The 15,323-nt window shown below is 51.4% G+C and overlaps 1 protein-coding gene and 1 long non-coding RNA gene across 4 annotated transcripts; one reads left to right on the top strand and one right to left on the bottom strand.

The window, feature by feature from the left end:
- Positions 1–31: 31 nt before the first annotated feature.
- Positions 32–4,026, bottom strand: LOC131561824 (uncharacterized). Of its 2 annotated transcripts, XR_009275108.1 has the most exons (5): positions 3,794–4,026; positions 2,739–3,113; positions 862–952; positions 594–706; positions 32–397 (listed from the first exon to the last, which is right to left on the bottom strand). It is a non-coding gene; the product is annotated as an uncharacterized LOC131561824 (long non-coding RNA). The 2 variants fall into 2 exon arrangements; XR_009275107.1 differs by lacking the exons at positions 2,739–3,113; positions 3,794–4,026 and adding an exon at positions 2,021–2,223.
- Positions 2,381–15,305, top strand: ANP32A (acidic nuclear phosphoprotein 32 family member A). 2 transcript variants are annotated; one of them, XM_058811265.1, is made up of 8 exons: positions 2,381–2,566; positions 8,949–9,098; positions 9,212–9,334; positions 10,685–10,883; positions 12,153–12,239; positions 13,077–13,174; positions 13,850–13,910; positions 14,029–15,305. In XM_058811265.1, exons 1-8 carry the CDS (start codon positions 2,513–2,515, stop codon positions 14,088–14,090), a joined length of 834 nt encoding a protein of 277 aa, XP_058667248.1. In that variant the 5' UTR covers positions 2,381–2,512; the 3' UTR covers positions 14,091–15,305. The 2 variants fall into 2 exon arrangements, with proteins under 2 accessions (XP_058667248.1, XP_058667247.1); XM_058811264.1 differs by having other exon boundaries at positions 12,141–12,239.
- Positions 15,306–15,323: the final 18 nt, after the last annotated feature.

The raw sequence follows: 15,323 nt of genomic DNA, 5'->3' as shown, positions 1-15,323 counted from the left end.
AGGAAAGTTGTACCATGGAAAAATAACCCTTCAGGTTTATTCCCAATATTACAATTCCCAATCTTTCTTTAATTCCCAAGCTCTTGGAATACAAAGAATGACAGGAGCAGCTTTAAACGTGGAACTTTGGCTTGGAACTGGGAATAAATTCCCTCAATAATGAAAGAGAAAGGGATTTTCTGCACCTTCAAACAATCAAAATCCACATTTTTCTTTGGAACAAACAAAGGAAAATGCAGCTCTGGATTCCCAGAAATTCCTTTGAAATACCAGCTTGTCCCAACAATTTTTTTTTCCAGGAGAAAAGTCCTTTTCCAGAGGTTTTCAGCAGCACCAGGAGCAGAAATTCCATGAAAAGTTCCTGAAGATTCATCCCAGGAAACACCTCTGGATACACCTGGAAAAGAGAAATTTAAAGAGAGCTCAAATCAAATTCTGCCTCATTCCCAAATCTCAAACATTTCAAAAACTTTGGAATATTAATTCAAATCAAGGATTTCTCAGCCAACCCCAAACTTCCATCCCAAACCCCTCAAACATCCCCAAAAAAGGAACATTTTGCAGTTTTCTTTTGCTGAAATTGGAATTTTTACCTAGAGCTGGATCCAGCTTTTCCTGTCCCATTGCCAACACAATTCCTGCTGGTTTTATCCATATTCCTGGAATTCTTCCATGCTCACAGCTGAGGCTTTGTCTCCATCCTGTCCTATAAAATACATTGATAAAATCAAGTTTTGCAGGGATTTTCAGCATTCCCTTGATGCTTTCCAACAACTCTTTGGGATTTTCCAGCCCTGTGTTTTCCAGGAAAAGCGGGAAGGGACAAACAGGGATTTTAGAAGGAATCAAAGCACTTTTTACCTGAGTTTTGCTCCAGCTGAGGGGAACAGTTTGGAAATCCGAAATCCTTGGAAAAGAGCAGCACTGGGCTTGGATCCTCATCCTGCAGCACCTGGAAAAGGATCCAGGAGCGGGGAATGGTTTGGGATGGGAAGGAGCTGCAAGCTCATCTCATTCCATGGGCTGGGATCATTCCCACCATCCCAGGCTGCTCCAAGCCCACCCTGGACATGCCAGGGATGGAGCCCTGAGAATTCCAGCCCAGCCAGGAATTCCTTCCCAATATCCCACCCCACTCTCCCCTTTCCCAGTCTGGAGCCATTCCCTGTGTCCTGTCCCTTGTCCCAGTCCTTCTCCAGCGCTCCTGGAGCTCCTTTAGGGCGTGGAAAAGGCTCTGAGGATTCCTGGATCCTTCCCTTCCCCAGCATTCACATCCCCATTCCACTGTTCCTGGAGAATCCTATTTTCCTTCAAAATTCCTGGGATGTGGCTTGGAAAACCCACCCAGTTCCAACTACAACACCTTCCCCTGTACCAGGCTGCTCCAGCCTGGGCTTGGGACATTCCAGGGATGGAGCAGCCCCAGCTCCTCTGGGAACTCCATCCCAGCCAGGAATTCCTTCCCAATATCCCACCTCACTGTGCTCTCGTCTAGCCTGAATCCATCCCCCTTATCCTGGCACTCCAAGGAAAAAAATCCCGTCCCATCTTTCCTGAGAACTGAAGGATTCTCGTCCTTGGCCCTGCTCCACCCCGGCACAGCCGGGCCCCGCTGCCTCTTCCCGGGGGGATCCTCCCGCCCTTCCCTCCCCGGAGGCCCCAACCCTCCCGTTCCCCTCCGGAGCCGCTCCCAGCCCGCCGAGGCCGCGGGGACCCCTCCGAGGGCGGCGTGGCCGCTCCCCGTCCCCTCAGCGCCGCCCCGCCCCGGCCCTTCCCGGGGGCCCCTCCCGGTACTCCGGGCACGGGCAGCGCCCCCCGCTCCCGTCCGGAGCCGCTCCCAGCCCGCCGAGGCGGCCCCGGCCGCGGGGAGCCGTGAGGGCGGCCCGGCCGCTCCCCCTGCCCTCAGCAGCGCCGCCGCCCCTCCCTCGCCCGCTCGCTCCGCCCGCCGCTCCGCTCCGCCCGCCCCCCGCCGCCGGGGCCCGCGCCATTGCCCGCGCCATTGCCGTGCCTCGCTCCGCACCTTTCCCTCCCTCCTGGCTGCGCGCCCCTGGCCGGGCGGCTCCGGTTTGGCCGCCGCTCCCCGCCCCGGCGCCTCCCCCAGGCTCGGGCGGGCGCAGGGCGCAGAGCGCACCGTGCCCGGCGCGGCGGAGCCGCGACCGCTCCGTCCCCATCAGGCGGCAGCGCGGAATGAGCCTGGGCTCGGCGCCGGGCTGTCCCCCTGCCCGGCACAGCCGCTCCCCCATTGGCTTCCGCCGCGCCTCGCGCTGCTGATTGGCTGAGACGCGGCAGCGGCGCGCTCCCATTGGCCGATCGCGCCGTCAATCCCGGCGGAGCCCCCGGAGCGCCCGCCCCCGCGGTTATCAGGTTAGTGCGCGCCGCGGTGCTGCGCTCGGGCTTCCGAGCGGCGCTGGGCGAGCCCGAGTCCCTCCGCGCCCCGCGATCGGGGGGCTCTGCACGGGGTCACTGCGCCAGCCGAGCCGCGCACCCTCCGCGCCTCCCGCCAGCCACGGACATGGACATGAAGAGAAGGATCCACTTAGAGCTGCGGAACAGGACGCCCTCAGATGTAAGCAATGCAATGCCAAAAAAAAAAAAAAAAAAAAAATTAATGCTAATAACGCTAATGATGAGAATAATAAAAAGGCATCCCACGGTTAATTTTTTTTTTTTTTTTTTTTTTTGGCGGGGTGGAGCGTGCCAGGTGTTGGCGGGGCCGCTGCTGCCCTTGAGGTGCCTACCTGTGTGTGTGGGGGGCTGTGCCCCCCGCTTTGGGGGGCGCGGGGCGCTCCGGGGACGTTCGGGGGCTCCCCGGGGCTGCTCCTGCCCGTGCCGGGCTGCGATGCCTCGGAGAGGGGCTGGCCGTGCATTAAATAAAAAATAAGTTGCTCGCTGCTCTCTCTCTCGGCGTGTTTAGTTGGCAAATATTTGTGCAGGGTGCTGGGCTAGGGAGAGGCAGGCAGGGACTGCGAGTGAGTTGCGAATGGTTTAGTTTAAAGTGCGTCTTCATTTCTTTGCAGTGATCAGGCAAGAGAGACTGGGGAGCCATATTTGTAACTTTGTAGTCCTCATGAACGCGCCCTTTCTCTCTCTCTCTCTCTCCCTCTCTCCAGATGCTGAGAAGATAAAAGGAAAGAATTTTGAAACCGACGCTTAGCGTTGGTTGGGTTTGGTTTGGGCTTTTTTTTTTTTTTCCCGTTGTTGTTTTTTTATTTATTTTGCGGGCGATGGGGCATTGCCGCCGGTAGCGCGAGCGTTGAATAATAATCCTAATAATCATAAGAATAATAAAAAATAATATTGGAAGAAATGAACGCACTCTCCACCCCCTCCATCCCCACACACGCACAAAAAGGCTGGATGTGTGTGCGTGTTTTTCCTTCTTCCCCCTTTTCCCCCCCTTCCTTCCCCCGGGGCCGGACTTCAGGTTGTTGTTCCGCGTCTGGCGGAATAAACGGGGGACGGCGAAAAACTTTGGCAGGACGAAAAAAAAAAAAAAAAAAAAAGCCAACCAAAAAACAAAAACCCAACAAACCCCCAAAACAAGCAAGAAAATAACGGGGGGAGGGGGGAGGAAAGAAGCGAAAAATAGGAAAACCACCCCAAAAAGAGTGGGCGGGAGGTGGCCGGGGGCAGGCGGGGCGCGAACCCGCGGCGGGGAAGCCCCTTCCCCTCATTCCCCCCCGCCCCGCCGGGCCCTCGGCGCTGCCCGGGGAGGCTTCACCGAGCCCGGGCCCCGCCGCGTCCCCTGAGCCGCCGGGGGCTGCGGGAAGGGGAGAGCGGGGGGCGAACGTACCTCAGCGGGCAGCGCCCGGGGCAGTGCGGCGGGACGCGGCGGCCGAACCGAGCGCGGTGTGCTCCGGGGAGGGGGGGGACAAAGGCGGGCGCGGGGCGGCGGAAGCTGCGCTTTAAAGTTTAAAAACTCCTGGGCGAGCAGGAGGAGGAAGAGGAGGAGGACGGCGAGAGAGGAGGGAGGGGGGGGGAGACGACTCAACGGCAAACCCCGCGGTACAGCCGCCATGGCCGGGGGGCTCCGTGAGGCGACCGCAGCGCAAGTAGGACGCGGCGCCATGTTCTGTGCTGCCCCCCCGCCTTCCCCTCACGGCCGCCGCCTCCTCCTCCTCCTCCCGCCGCTGCCTCGGCCGCGGGCGGCCCCGCGGGGCCGTGAGGGAGCCCCGCTGGCGCCGGGGCTGAGGCGCTGCGGAGGCTGCGGCGGGGCCCTCCCGACATGACGGGCAGCGCTGCCATTTTGTCGCCGGCCGCGGGGCGGGAGGAGATTCATGAGGGCCGCGTTGGGGGTAAAAATAAAAAATTTTTAAAACCCAGCTTTTAAAAAATTGGGTTTTCTTGACAATTTGGGGCACCGGGAGGTCCGAACGGGGCCGGGGGAGCACCGGGAGGAGCCCCGCGTTTCCCCTGGGTGAGGAGCGCGGAGCGGGGGAATCCGCCTCCTTCCTGGGCAGGGCCCTGTGGGGAGGCGGCATTGGGCTTGGGAAGTGTTTTGCTCCTTTTCATCCTGTTTTTTCTTATTTTTCTCTGTTTTTTTCATGAGTCTTCCCCTAATTTTTAAAGAGTTTTCTATTTTTGCCTCCCATTTCGACTCACCACCCTCATCGCTGGAGGTTTCTTCCCCATTTTAAACGCTGTTTAAAACGAGCCTCCAAAGGGATAAACTCAATTTTCTCCTCTTTTCCATGCTTGCATTTTGTGCTCTTTCCGCTCACTTTTGTCTAACGCAAAAAAAAAAGTTGGGAAAACTCGGAGCTGGAGGAAGTTCCTGCTCCTCAGGGCTGGGAATGGGCAGCAGGGAGCTGGAAAATCGGGATAATTTCACCTTTCACCGCTTGGTTTTCCTTGTAAATTTCAGTAAATTTCCTTGTAAATTTCATAAATTGGTGCCTTGCTCCCCTCAAAGTGTTATAAATCCCGGTTTTCCAGTTTTTTAGGCAGAGAGATGGAAATTCCTGTTGGGAATGTTGTTGTGTTCTTAGCTGTGCACGTGTGTTTTAGGGAATGAAGTTTGTGGGATGGATTTTGTTCCTTTAAAATATTAAAGGGAAATCCTGCGAATTCCACCCCCTGGAATTGGGATTTGGCAGGAACATTGATGCCCAAGTCATTTATTCCTGGATTTTAGGAAGTTTTAGGTGGGCAAGATGAGTTTGGGACTTGTCTACCTTAATTTTGAGTGTTTGTCCTTATTATTTCCCAATTTCATGTGGAATAGCAAGAAATCGTGGGAAAATCTCCCTGAGTTTTGGGAATCTCCTTGAATTCTGTACTACTTTTTGATTTAAATCCTGAAAATCAGAATTAAATCTTTGGACGTGGATGGGGCTTTGTGCTTTTTCCTGAACTTCTTTGGGATATTTTCCACCTGGATCTCATATTTTTCCATGGAATTCTGGGCTTCTCCATTGGATAATCCCAGAAAGTTACATCCTGATTAATAAAACATCCTAAAAATATGCTCAGGTGGATTCTGTGGAGAAATTCCTTCCTCAGTCTCATTTTTATTGTTTAATTTTTTTAATTTTCCCTTTTTTAACTATATTAATTCAGAGTCAGGAAAACAGTGGATTTTACTCCTGGAAAATTGGGAATTTTTAGATGTTCAGGCAGTTCTTTTCCCAGATATTCCCACTTTTTGTCCTGTTAAATTTATGAATCGCAGCAAAAATGTGGCTTTATTTCTCTTACTAATTGATCCCTGATGGAATCCCCATGGATTGGAGGGAAGGAGAGACTTCAGCTTTTTTCCTGGTTTTTCCTGGAAAAAAGGGAAGATTAGCAAAGAATCTTCCTAAAATTCCTTCTGAATGCCAGGGGAGGCTCAGGTGGGGTTTTCCAAGGAAATTGCAGCAGAGCAGGAATTCCAGTGGGAATTTTGGGAAAGCCAGGATGAGTTTGGAGTCCAGCTGGAACTTGCTGGGATGGGAATTTGGTGTTCTCAGGAAAGGTTTAGTCCAGAAAGGTTGGATTGATGGCTGCATTCTGTTGATTCTTCCAAGTCTTTTCCAAGGATTCTCTGATTCCGGGTTGGAATTCCAGCTGGATGAGCTGGTGTGAATGGGGCAGGAATGGAGCGTGTTCCCAAGGATCCTGGCTTTCCTCAGGAATCCTGGATTCGTCAGATCCACCTGGGAACTGCTGAAGGGAACAGGGTTTCTTGGCTAGGGGGAATTCCCATAAACTGGAGCTTGGAGAAATCCCAGAAAATTCCTGGGAAGCCCCAGCAGCCATGGTGCTGCTTCCATCCGTAGAGGTGCCGATGGGATTCTGCTCCCAATCCCAGTATCCGTGTTAATCCCCTCCTGTCCCATCCGTGCCTCTGCTGTGGGATTCTCCAGGCTGGATGATTCCCGGGATTCCCATGGAATTGGGATGCTGGATTTCCCAGGAATTGGGTTCTGTTCCATGGCTGTTTTCCAGCACCGTCTCTCCCTGCCCCAAGATTTTTGGGATTCTCTTCCCAGCACATTCCCAGCCAGGAGATGCTCATGGATAACTGGTTGGAAATCAATTTATCCCATCTCAGATATTCCCAATGGGAATTTGGTATTCCCAGGAAAGGTTTAATCTGGAGAAGTGGTGGGATTGGATTGGTGGCTGGATTCCATGGCTTAGTGGTGTTTTCCAAGGATTCTCTGATTCCAGGTTGGAATTCCCATTGGGATGAGCTGGTGCAAAAGGAGCAATCCCAAGGATCCTGACTTTCCTCAGGAATCAGTTTATCCCATCTGGGATATTCCCAAAAAAAGCCCTAGAGGGCTGTATCCATATCCCAAATCCCATGGGGTTTGGGGAACGAATTCCATCCACTGTTTATCCCGGGGCAGGAAAAGGGTGGAAAACCTTGGGAATTCTCCCTTCCCTGTGGAACGGGATCCTGCTCCAGGTCAGCTCCTCCTCACTCCTGAGCAGCAGCAGCAGCTGAGGATCCCCCTGGGATGGGAATCCCATGGAATGGGAATCCCCAGTGGCCACGGGCCATGGCACCTGCTGCCCTCCCTGCCCTGGGCAAAATTCCAAGGGCTCTGGAAAACCTGGAAGAGCTCCGGTGCGGTGGCCAAGCGGACACAGAGCAGCTGCTGGGGGATATTCTGTGGAATCCTTCCCTGTTTCCCACCGGGAATGGGACCGCTCTGAGCTGCCGTGGGCTTGGATCACAGAGAGCTTGGAATTGCAGCTGGAATCTAATTAATTAATTATTTTAATTGAGTTCTTGAGTTTGGGTGTTTTGGAATGATCTTGGAGCAGGGATTGGCTCATCAGAGCCTTCGGAGCAGCTCCGGTAATCCTGGGATTGAGTAGGAAGCTCATCCAAGCTTTTGTTGGTCTGGTTGCATTCCAGGTGGGATTGGAATGGGAAATCTAGAGAATTTCTCGCCTCCGGTTGGAATTTTGTGGGAGACAAATCCTTGGACAAGTTCCCTGTTAGAGATGCTGTGGGAAGTGATGGCCTCTCCCAAGGCTTCTTCTCCTTGAAATTCTGAGATTTTATGGAGAGGGAATGTGCCATGGGAGGCAGAGATGCCTGTGGAGTGTTGGGAAAAATCCCACAAATCCAGTTCTTCCTCCTTTCCTTGGGGAATCCTCCTGGATTTCCTTGGGGGTTCTTAGGGAATGGAGCCATCCTGGAATTTTGTTTGGAATGCTGTTGTTTCCAGGGATTCAGGGAGTTAATGCTGACACGATGTTGCTCTTGGGAAAGGTTGGGAATGTGCTCTGCTCTTCCCAAACCGTCTCTGAATTGATCCAAGCTTTCCAAACATGGCCTCTTGGATTCTCCATGGATTTGTTGGATTTGTGCCTTTGCCCAGTGCTAGAAACAGGAAGAGGGGAATGTGGCATTTGTGAACCAAACTTCCTGAAAAGCAGGGAGGAAACAGCCTTCTGTAAATGATTCCATTGAGAGGTGGGAATGGGATGGTCTTTAAGTCCCTTCCAACCCAAAACATTCCAAGATTGTAAAAAAAATACAAATTAAAAGGGAAAAAAAAAGGCTGTTGGGTCAATTGGCCTTCATGCTAAGGGATTTTCCTTTGTATCCAAGACTATTTCCAGCTCTTCCTTAAATCTCCACTCTACACCTGAGGGAATTGTTGTCTAATTCCCTGGTTTTCTGTGCAATTCCCTGGTTCCCATGCTGAGGGAGGAGGGAGGGATGGATATCCCACCTCCTGGATCAGGGCTGGAGCTGTTTGTCCCTCAGTGTGAGCTCTGGGCTCATTCCCTTCCCTCCATTCCCGTGCCCCTCAGCTCCCGAAATTCCTGTGAGGAATTCCCAAATTCCTCTGAGGCAAAACCCATCTGGGGCTTCTTGGTGAGGATCCCAAGCCCTTCTGGCTCCGTGTCTGGGGGTGCTGGGATGAGATAACGGAGCAGGGACACAGATAAGGAGGATTCACCTCCATTGCACTTTTCCCGCCTTTTTTTTTTTGGCGGGAACTCTGGGTGTGTATTAAGAATGGGAAAAAACTGTTTATCCCAAATGGATCTTCTGAAGAATCCTCATAATTAAACACCATTGAGGGATGAAATCCATGAATTTTCTACCCAAATTTCAACCCAATGAGTAATTTGGGAACTTATTTTGAGAATTTTGAGACCTTTTTCCCTCACATGAGGGGAAAAAGGTCATTTATGCCCAAATGGATCCTCTGGAGAATCCTCATAATTAAACACCATTGAGGGAAAAGATCAACTTACTTTCCTTATTTTGGGGGGTTTTCTATCTAAATTTCATCCCAATTAGTGGTTTGAGAGTTTATTTTGGGAATTTTGGGATTGTTTTTACCCTCAGTGTGTGGGATCAGGAGCGCTACCTCGATCTTGGCTTTCTTCTCAACACAGTCTCAAAACTCTTGCATTTCTCTGCTGAAAGCCTCCTGATTCTTGCCAATTTCCTGGAATTCCTTCTATTTTTCCTTGATTTCTTCCCTTTGCAGGTGAAAGAGCTCGTTCTGGACAACTGCAGGTCGTTCGAAGGGAAAATCGAGGGCCTCACGGATGAGTTTGAGGAGCTGGAATTCCTCAGCACAATCAACGTCGGCTTAACCTCAGTTGAAAACTTACCAAAGTTAAACAAACTTAAGAAGGTAAATCCCACCTCCCTGAGCCAAATCCCTCCTTTTCCCCTTCTTCGTGTTTGGAAAAGTGGCTGGAAATGGGATCAGATGGGATTTTTGAGGATGTTTTTGGGCCTTTGCAGCTCGAGTTGAGCGACAACAGAATCTCAGGAGGCCTGGAAGTGTTGGCAGAGAAGTGTCCGAACCTCACGCACCTAAACCTAAGCGGCAACAAAATTAAAGATCTCGGGACAATAGAACCTCTGGTGAGTCGGGATTGCTCCTGGGAATGGGATTCATCTTGGAATTCCTTCATGAATCCCAGGTTGCCCCAGGCCCGGCCTTGGGTGCTTCCAGGGAATGTCACTCCTGGAACGTGTGCCAGGGCCTTTCCCCCCTCATTCCTTCCCAAAATCCCAGTTATTCCTTCATCCCAAATCCTGGGGAGTTGGTTTTGCTCTAAGGAATGGGATTCATCCCGTTCCAAACCCTTGGAATTCCCTCATGAATCCCAGGCTGCTCCAAGCCCGGCCTTGGGCGCTTCCAGGGAATGTCGCTCCGGGAATCTGTGCCAGATCCTCCCCCACGTTTCCTTCCCAAAATCGCAGCGAATCCCGGGATCCAGGCCGCATCCCCAGTCCCTGTTCCCGGTGAGCCGCTGCTTCCCTCTAGTGGCTGCCGGGCCGGGCTCCCCCGTTCCCGGCGGGAGCCGCCGCAGCTTCCCAGGATTCCGCAGGCTCTGCATCCATCTCCAGGCACTACAATTCCCATGGAAATCCTTCCAGGAGCAGCTCCTTCCTGCAGCTCCTTTCCTGCGCCACAGGGAAAAGGCAGAGTGCTAAACTCATGGAGAAGCCTGGAAGTGCTCCCAGCTCTCCCAGTTTGCCCATTGCCAGGCCTTTTCCCCAAGTGCTTTCCACATAAAGGGAAAGGGGATATTCCCTTAGAGTTGATATTTCTTATCCATGGATAATCCTTGATACAAATACTCAATTCCTTTGGGTTTTATTTTTAGGATTTCCAAGTTCTGTGAGCAGTGCAGACTTCCCAAAAAAGAATTGCACAAACCCCCCAGGAATTGAATTCCTGTTCCATTTCTATGTGTTTTTTCATTTTCCATAGTCTAAGGAAAAATAATTGCATTTTTCAAACCTCTCTTATCAAAGTTCTTGTGTCCAAGTGTTGCATTCCTGCTTCCATCTGCAAGAATTCATTTGGGATAATTCCCTGGACCTCAGCTATTCCTGGATCTGGCTCATTTGGGATAATTCCCTGCATTCAGTTATTCCTTTGGATTTGGGAGCTGCAGGACTCCAGGGAGAGACTTTCCCATCCCAAATGCCAAATGAAATTGGGATTTTCCAAGTGGTTTTTCCTGGATTAGGGGTGGAAATTCTAGAGGGAGCTGATTGGGAAAGGGGGAGGAGTTGGTTTATTGCAAGGTCAGGCAGTTTGGGGTATTTTTTTATAAAGATCCCCAATTTTTTTCCGTGCCTGCCATCTCCAGGGAGCCCAAAACACCGCCGGGAATCCCTTGAGAACATTCCCCATGGCATCCTTGCCTTTGGGGAGAATTCCCACACCAGCAAACCTTCCAAATTGCTTTGTTTTCCCAGAAAAAGTTGGAAAACCTGAAGAGCTTAGACCTGTTCAACTGTGAGGTGACCAACTTGAACGACTACAGAGAAAACGTGTTCAAGCTGCTGCCGCAGCTGACGTACCTGGACGGCTACGACCAGGACGACAAGGAGGCGCCCGACTCCGACGCCGAGGGATACGTGGAGGGGCTGGATGACGAGGAGGAGGATGAGGATGGTACGGGAACGGGAACTGGCACCGGGAGGGATGAGGGGAGGGATAAGGGAATGAAGGGAAAGTATAAGGGGAGGGATAGGGAATGAGGAGAAGGAGTGAGGGGAAGGAGTTCAGGGAATTGAGGGGAAGGATTTAGGGAAATTGAGAGGAGGGAATTGAGGGAAGGAATGAGGGAAAAGACCTCGGTGTCCTGAGGGAATCAGGGAAGGCACCTGAGGGAATGAGGGAATTGAGAGGAAGGAGTTGAGGGAATGAGGGGAAGGGATGAGGAGAGGGATAGGGAATGACGAGGAGTGAGGGAGTTGAAGGGAAGGAATGAGGGGAGGGGATGAGGGAATTGAGGGGAGGAATGAGGGAAAAGATCTCACTGTCCTGAGGGAATCAGGGAGGGGATGAGGGAATTGAGGGGAGGAATGAGGGAAAAGATCTCACTGTCCTGAGGGAATCAGGGAGGGGACCTGAGGGAATTGAGGGAAAGGAGTTGAGGGAATCAGGGAGTTGAGGGGAAGGAGTTCAGAGAATTGAGGGGAAAGGGGTTGAGGAAATTGAGAGGAGGGAATGAGGAAATGAATGAGGGGAAGGGATGAGGAAATTGAGGGGAGGAATGAGGGAAAGGACTTCAGTGTCCTGAGGGAACGAGGGGAAGGAATTGAGGGGAAGGAATGAGGTGATGAGGGAAGAAATCAGGGAAAGGGATGAGGGAATGAAGGAAAGTACCTCCGTGTCCTGAGGGAATGAGAGGAAGGATCTTTGTGTCCCAAAGGAATGAGGGAAAGGACCTCCGTGTTCTGAGGGAATGGAGGGGGAGGATGAGGGAATTAGGGGAAGGAGTGAGGGAAATGAAATTGAGGGAATGAGGGAAAGGACCTTACTGTCCTGAAGGAGTGGTGGGAGAAGGATCTCCGTGTCCTGAGGGTTTGAGGGAAGCACCTGAAGCAATGAGGGAAGGAGAGGAAGACCTTGGTGTCCCAAAAAAATGGTGGGAGAAGGAGCTGGGTGTCCTGAGGGAATGAGGGGGAGGAATCAGGGAAAGGAACTGCATGTCCCAAAGGAATGAAGGAAGGAGGGGAAGGAATGAGTGAGGCAATTGAGGAAAGGAGTGAGGAAATGAGGGAAGAGATGAGGGAAAGGACCTCAGTGTCCTAAAGGAATGAGGAAATGAGGGAAAGGACCTGAAGGAATGGTGGGAAGGATCTGGGTGTCCTGAGGGAATGGTGGGAAGGAGCTGGGCATGGCCTGAAGGAGCAACTTCCTCAGTTTTATCCCTAGTGAAAGACCGGGACGACAAGGAAGCGCCGGATTCCGACGCCGAGGGATACGTGGAAGGGCTGGACGACGAGGAGGAGGATGAGGATGGTACGTGGGATGTGCTCCATGGGATTCCTGCATCCCAAGGGAATGAGGGGAGGAGGTGGCAGGGCCTGGAAAATCCCATTCCTCCATCTGGGAATGGAGGGGTGGGATCGGGAAGGGTCTGAAGGAATTACAGGAACAGGGGTGAGCATGGATAAGAAGGAATGTCCTGGAACTCTGGAATTCCTCATGGAAAAGGGTTTCCATGGGCATGGAAAAAAGCAGGAATTAGGGAGTTGCTCCATGAGGGAAGTGCATGGAAAACACCAGGAAGCTCCAGTGAATCTGTGCCAGAAACTGAGGAAGGAACAGCCTGGGATTCCAGGGAATCCCAGTGCTGTAGGCACCACCTTTCCCTGGCTGCCCCTGGAGCCATCCCAGGATGAGGATCTGGCTGATCCCAGGGAATTTGCTGGATTCTCCCATCCCAGCAGCACAGCAGAAAAGCTGGATGTGCACTTTTCCCGGGAATGCTGAGTGGGAACTCTGGGAAGGTTCCCAAAAGCTCCCAAACACATGGAAAACACTCCAGGGGCTCGGCACTTCCTGGTTTTCTGCTGGGAATTTTGGGAATCACCTAAAAGGCTGGAATTTTGTGTCCATGGGAAGGCTCCTCGTGGATGATGGGAAAGTTCTGCTCCATCCATTCCTGGAAAAGCTGGGATACCCCAGCTCCCAAATCCTTGGGAATAGTGGGAAGTGGAGCAGCTGGAGCAACTCCAACCCTGCATTCCCTGACAATTCTGTGCTACCCCTAAGGAATTCCCTGCTTGCATTCCCAGATTTTGGGTGGAATTATTCCAAAAACCTCGACTTTTTCCGTGGATTTTGTTTTTCCAGAGGAGGAATACGACGACGACGCTCAGGTAGTGGAGGATGAAGAGGACGAGGAGGAGGAGGAGGAAGGGGAGGAGGAGGATGTGAGCGGAGAGGAGGAGGTGAGCCCTGGAATTCCATCTCGGGAATCCGCGGGATCCGGCTGGGAGGGGCTGGGCAGGAAATCCGGGATTTGAGGAATTTCAGGATTCACTTTGTGCTGGGGCGGATGAAGGATGGGATGGGGAGAAAAGTGGGATTGGAGGGGAAAATGGGATAGGAGGAAAAATGGGGTTATGGGGGGGAAATGTGGTTGGAGGAAGGAAAATGGGATTTTGGGGGGGAAAATGGAATTGAGGGAGGAAAAAAATGGGCAAGGGGAAAGTGGGATGGGAGGAAGGAAAATGGGATTGGATCAGAGAAAGTGGGATGGGAAAGGGGAAAACAGAATTCCAGGAATTTGTTTTCCCTCTCCTCCAGCCCTGAATCCTCTCCTGCCCCTCTGGAATGTTCCTGAGCCTCCTCAATTCTGCTTGGAGCCTCTGGATCAATCCAGCTTTTCCCATTCCCATAAATACCACTGCAATTTTCCTAAACTTGGGAATGGCACATTCCCACCTTCCCAGCTCCAGCTCAGGGATTGATTCCCTGGGATTTCCTGCTGTTCCATAAAAAAATGGGAATACCTCAGCTCCTTGCTGAGGTCATTCCAAGGACTTTCCCTTGGAAGATGGGATACTGGGGAAGCACCTGGGCTGATCCCAAGCTTTACATCCCGTTTTTTCCCGGAATTCCAGGAGGATGAGGAAGGCTACAACGACGGCGAGGTGGACGATGAGGAGGATGAGGAGGAGCCTGGTACGGAACCAATCCCACTTTTCCTAAGGAAAAACCACCTCAGTTCCGTGGAAAATGGAATTCCCGGAAAAGCAGGAATGTGGCTCCTGGAATAATGGGAATTCTTTCTTTTTTCCAGAGGAAGAGCGGGGCCAGAAGAGGAAACGAGAGCCTGAGGATGATGGGGATGAGGACGACTGAGCAGCTTTTCCCTGGAAAAAATTCCCTCTTGTGATTTGACTGTTTTTATCCCGGAATTCCCCCTTTTCCCACTCCCGACCCTTTGGATTTCCTTTTCTTTTCCTGGTTTTTTTTTTTTTTTTTTTTTGGTTTTTTTTTTTCCGGATTGTAACGTTGCTGTGGGAACCGAGCGGGAGCAGCGAGGGTGGGAAGGGAATAAAATCCTATTTTTACTGCCGCTCCTCCTCCGATTTCTTTGGGAATTTTTTCCTTGGATCCTTTTCCTTGAATCCCTGGAACTGCAAGAGTTGAGTAGGAACCGAGTTGAGAATTCTCGGAGCGGAGCTTGGACATCTCGGAAGCAAAGCAAGGAGAGAACCGACTTGAAATCCATGGATGAGCCAGGATTTTCCCACCTCTGCCATTCCCAAATCCACATTTTTTTGGGAATGGCAGCCAGGCCTCCTCCCTGGGGTGGCAATGGTGCCTTGCTCCATGGGGGGTTTTTTTGGGAATGCTGCTATTTCCAGCCCCTTTTCCCAACCGTGGGAATTCCCTCTTTGTAAATAGTGATCAAGCATTGATTTTTTTGGGAATGCTGGATTTTTTGGGATGGGTTCAGAGCTGGTGATTTTGCGATCCCTGTGTGTTGTGTGTTCCCAGTTTTCCTTTAATTTGGGAGGGAATTTTAGGTTTTTTAAGGAAGTTTTTTTTTTATTTTGGGGGTTTTTAGGGGAATTTAGGGGATTTTCGTGGCTCCAGTGCAGCCAAATCCCTGGAAATGGCAGGCATGAAAAAAAAATGGGAATCCCTACAAAAAATATCCCAAATTCCCAAATTTCCCGACCTTGGAATAAACCAACTCCTCCCCCATTTCCCAATCAGCTCCTTCTGGAATTTCTGCCCCAATCCAGGAAAAAACACTTGGAAAATCCCAATTTTTTCACCCAGAAAGCCAGGAATTCCAGGAGAGAAATACCTGAAATTCCATGGAAATTCCTGAAAATTGTATTTTCTTACCTTGTGGGAGGCAAGAAACAAGGAAAATCCTTGGGGAATGTACAGATCCTGCGGGAAAAATCCCTTTGGAAGTGACTTGGATTTCCTAGGAAAGCTTCTGTGTGTAGAAATCCAGCGGCTCCAGGTTTTTTTGGGAATTTGGGGGCCCGGCAGAGCCACCTTTGGAGTTTTTGTCTGTTTGGCTTTGAGGAATTTCAATAAAGCTTTTTATACAAATCCCGCCTCTGGAATTCT

The sequence above is a fragment of the Ammospiza caudacuta genome, chromosome 10 (assembly GCF_027887145.1).
Source record: "Ammospiza caudacuta isolate bAmmCau1 chromosome 10, bAmmCau1.pri, whole genome shotgun sequence".
Taxonomy (NCBI): Eukaryota; Metazoa; Chordata; class Aves; order Passeriformes; family Passerellidae; genus Ammospiza; species Ammospiza caudacuta.
This window is presented reverse-complemented; position numbering and strand designations above follow the sequence as displayed.

Coding starts and splice junctions, on each gene's coding strand:
- ANP32A (XM_058811264.1), top strand. CDS start 2,513: ATGGACATGAAGAGAAGGATCCACTTAGAGCTGCGGAACAGGACGCCC. Junction 9,099..9,211: donor AGTTAAACAAACTTAAGAAG/GTAAATCCCACC, acceptor GGGCCTTTGCAG/CTCGAGTTGAGCGACAACAG. Junction 13,911..14,028: donor GGAGGATGAGGAGGAGCCTG/GTACGGAACCAA, acceptor TCTTTTTTCCAG/AGGAAGAGCGGGGCCAGAAG.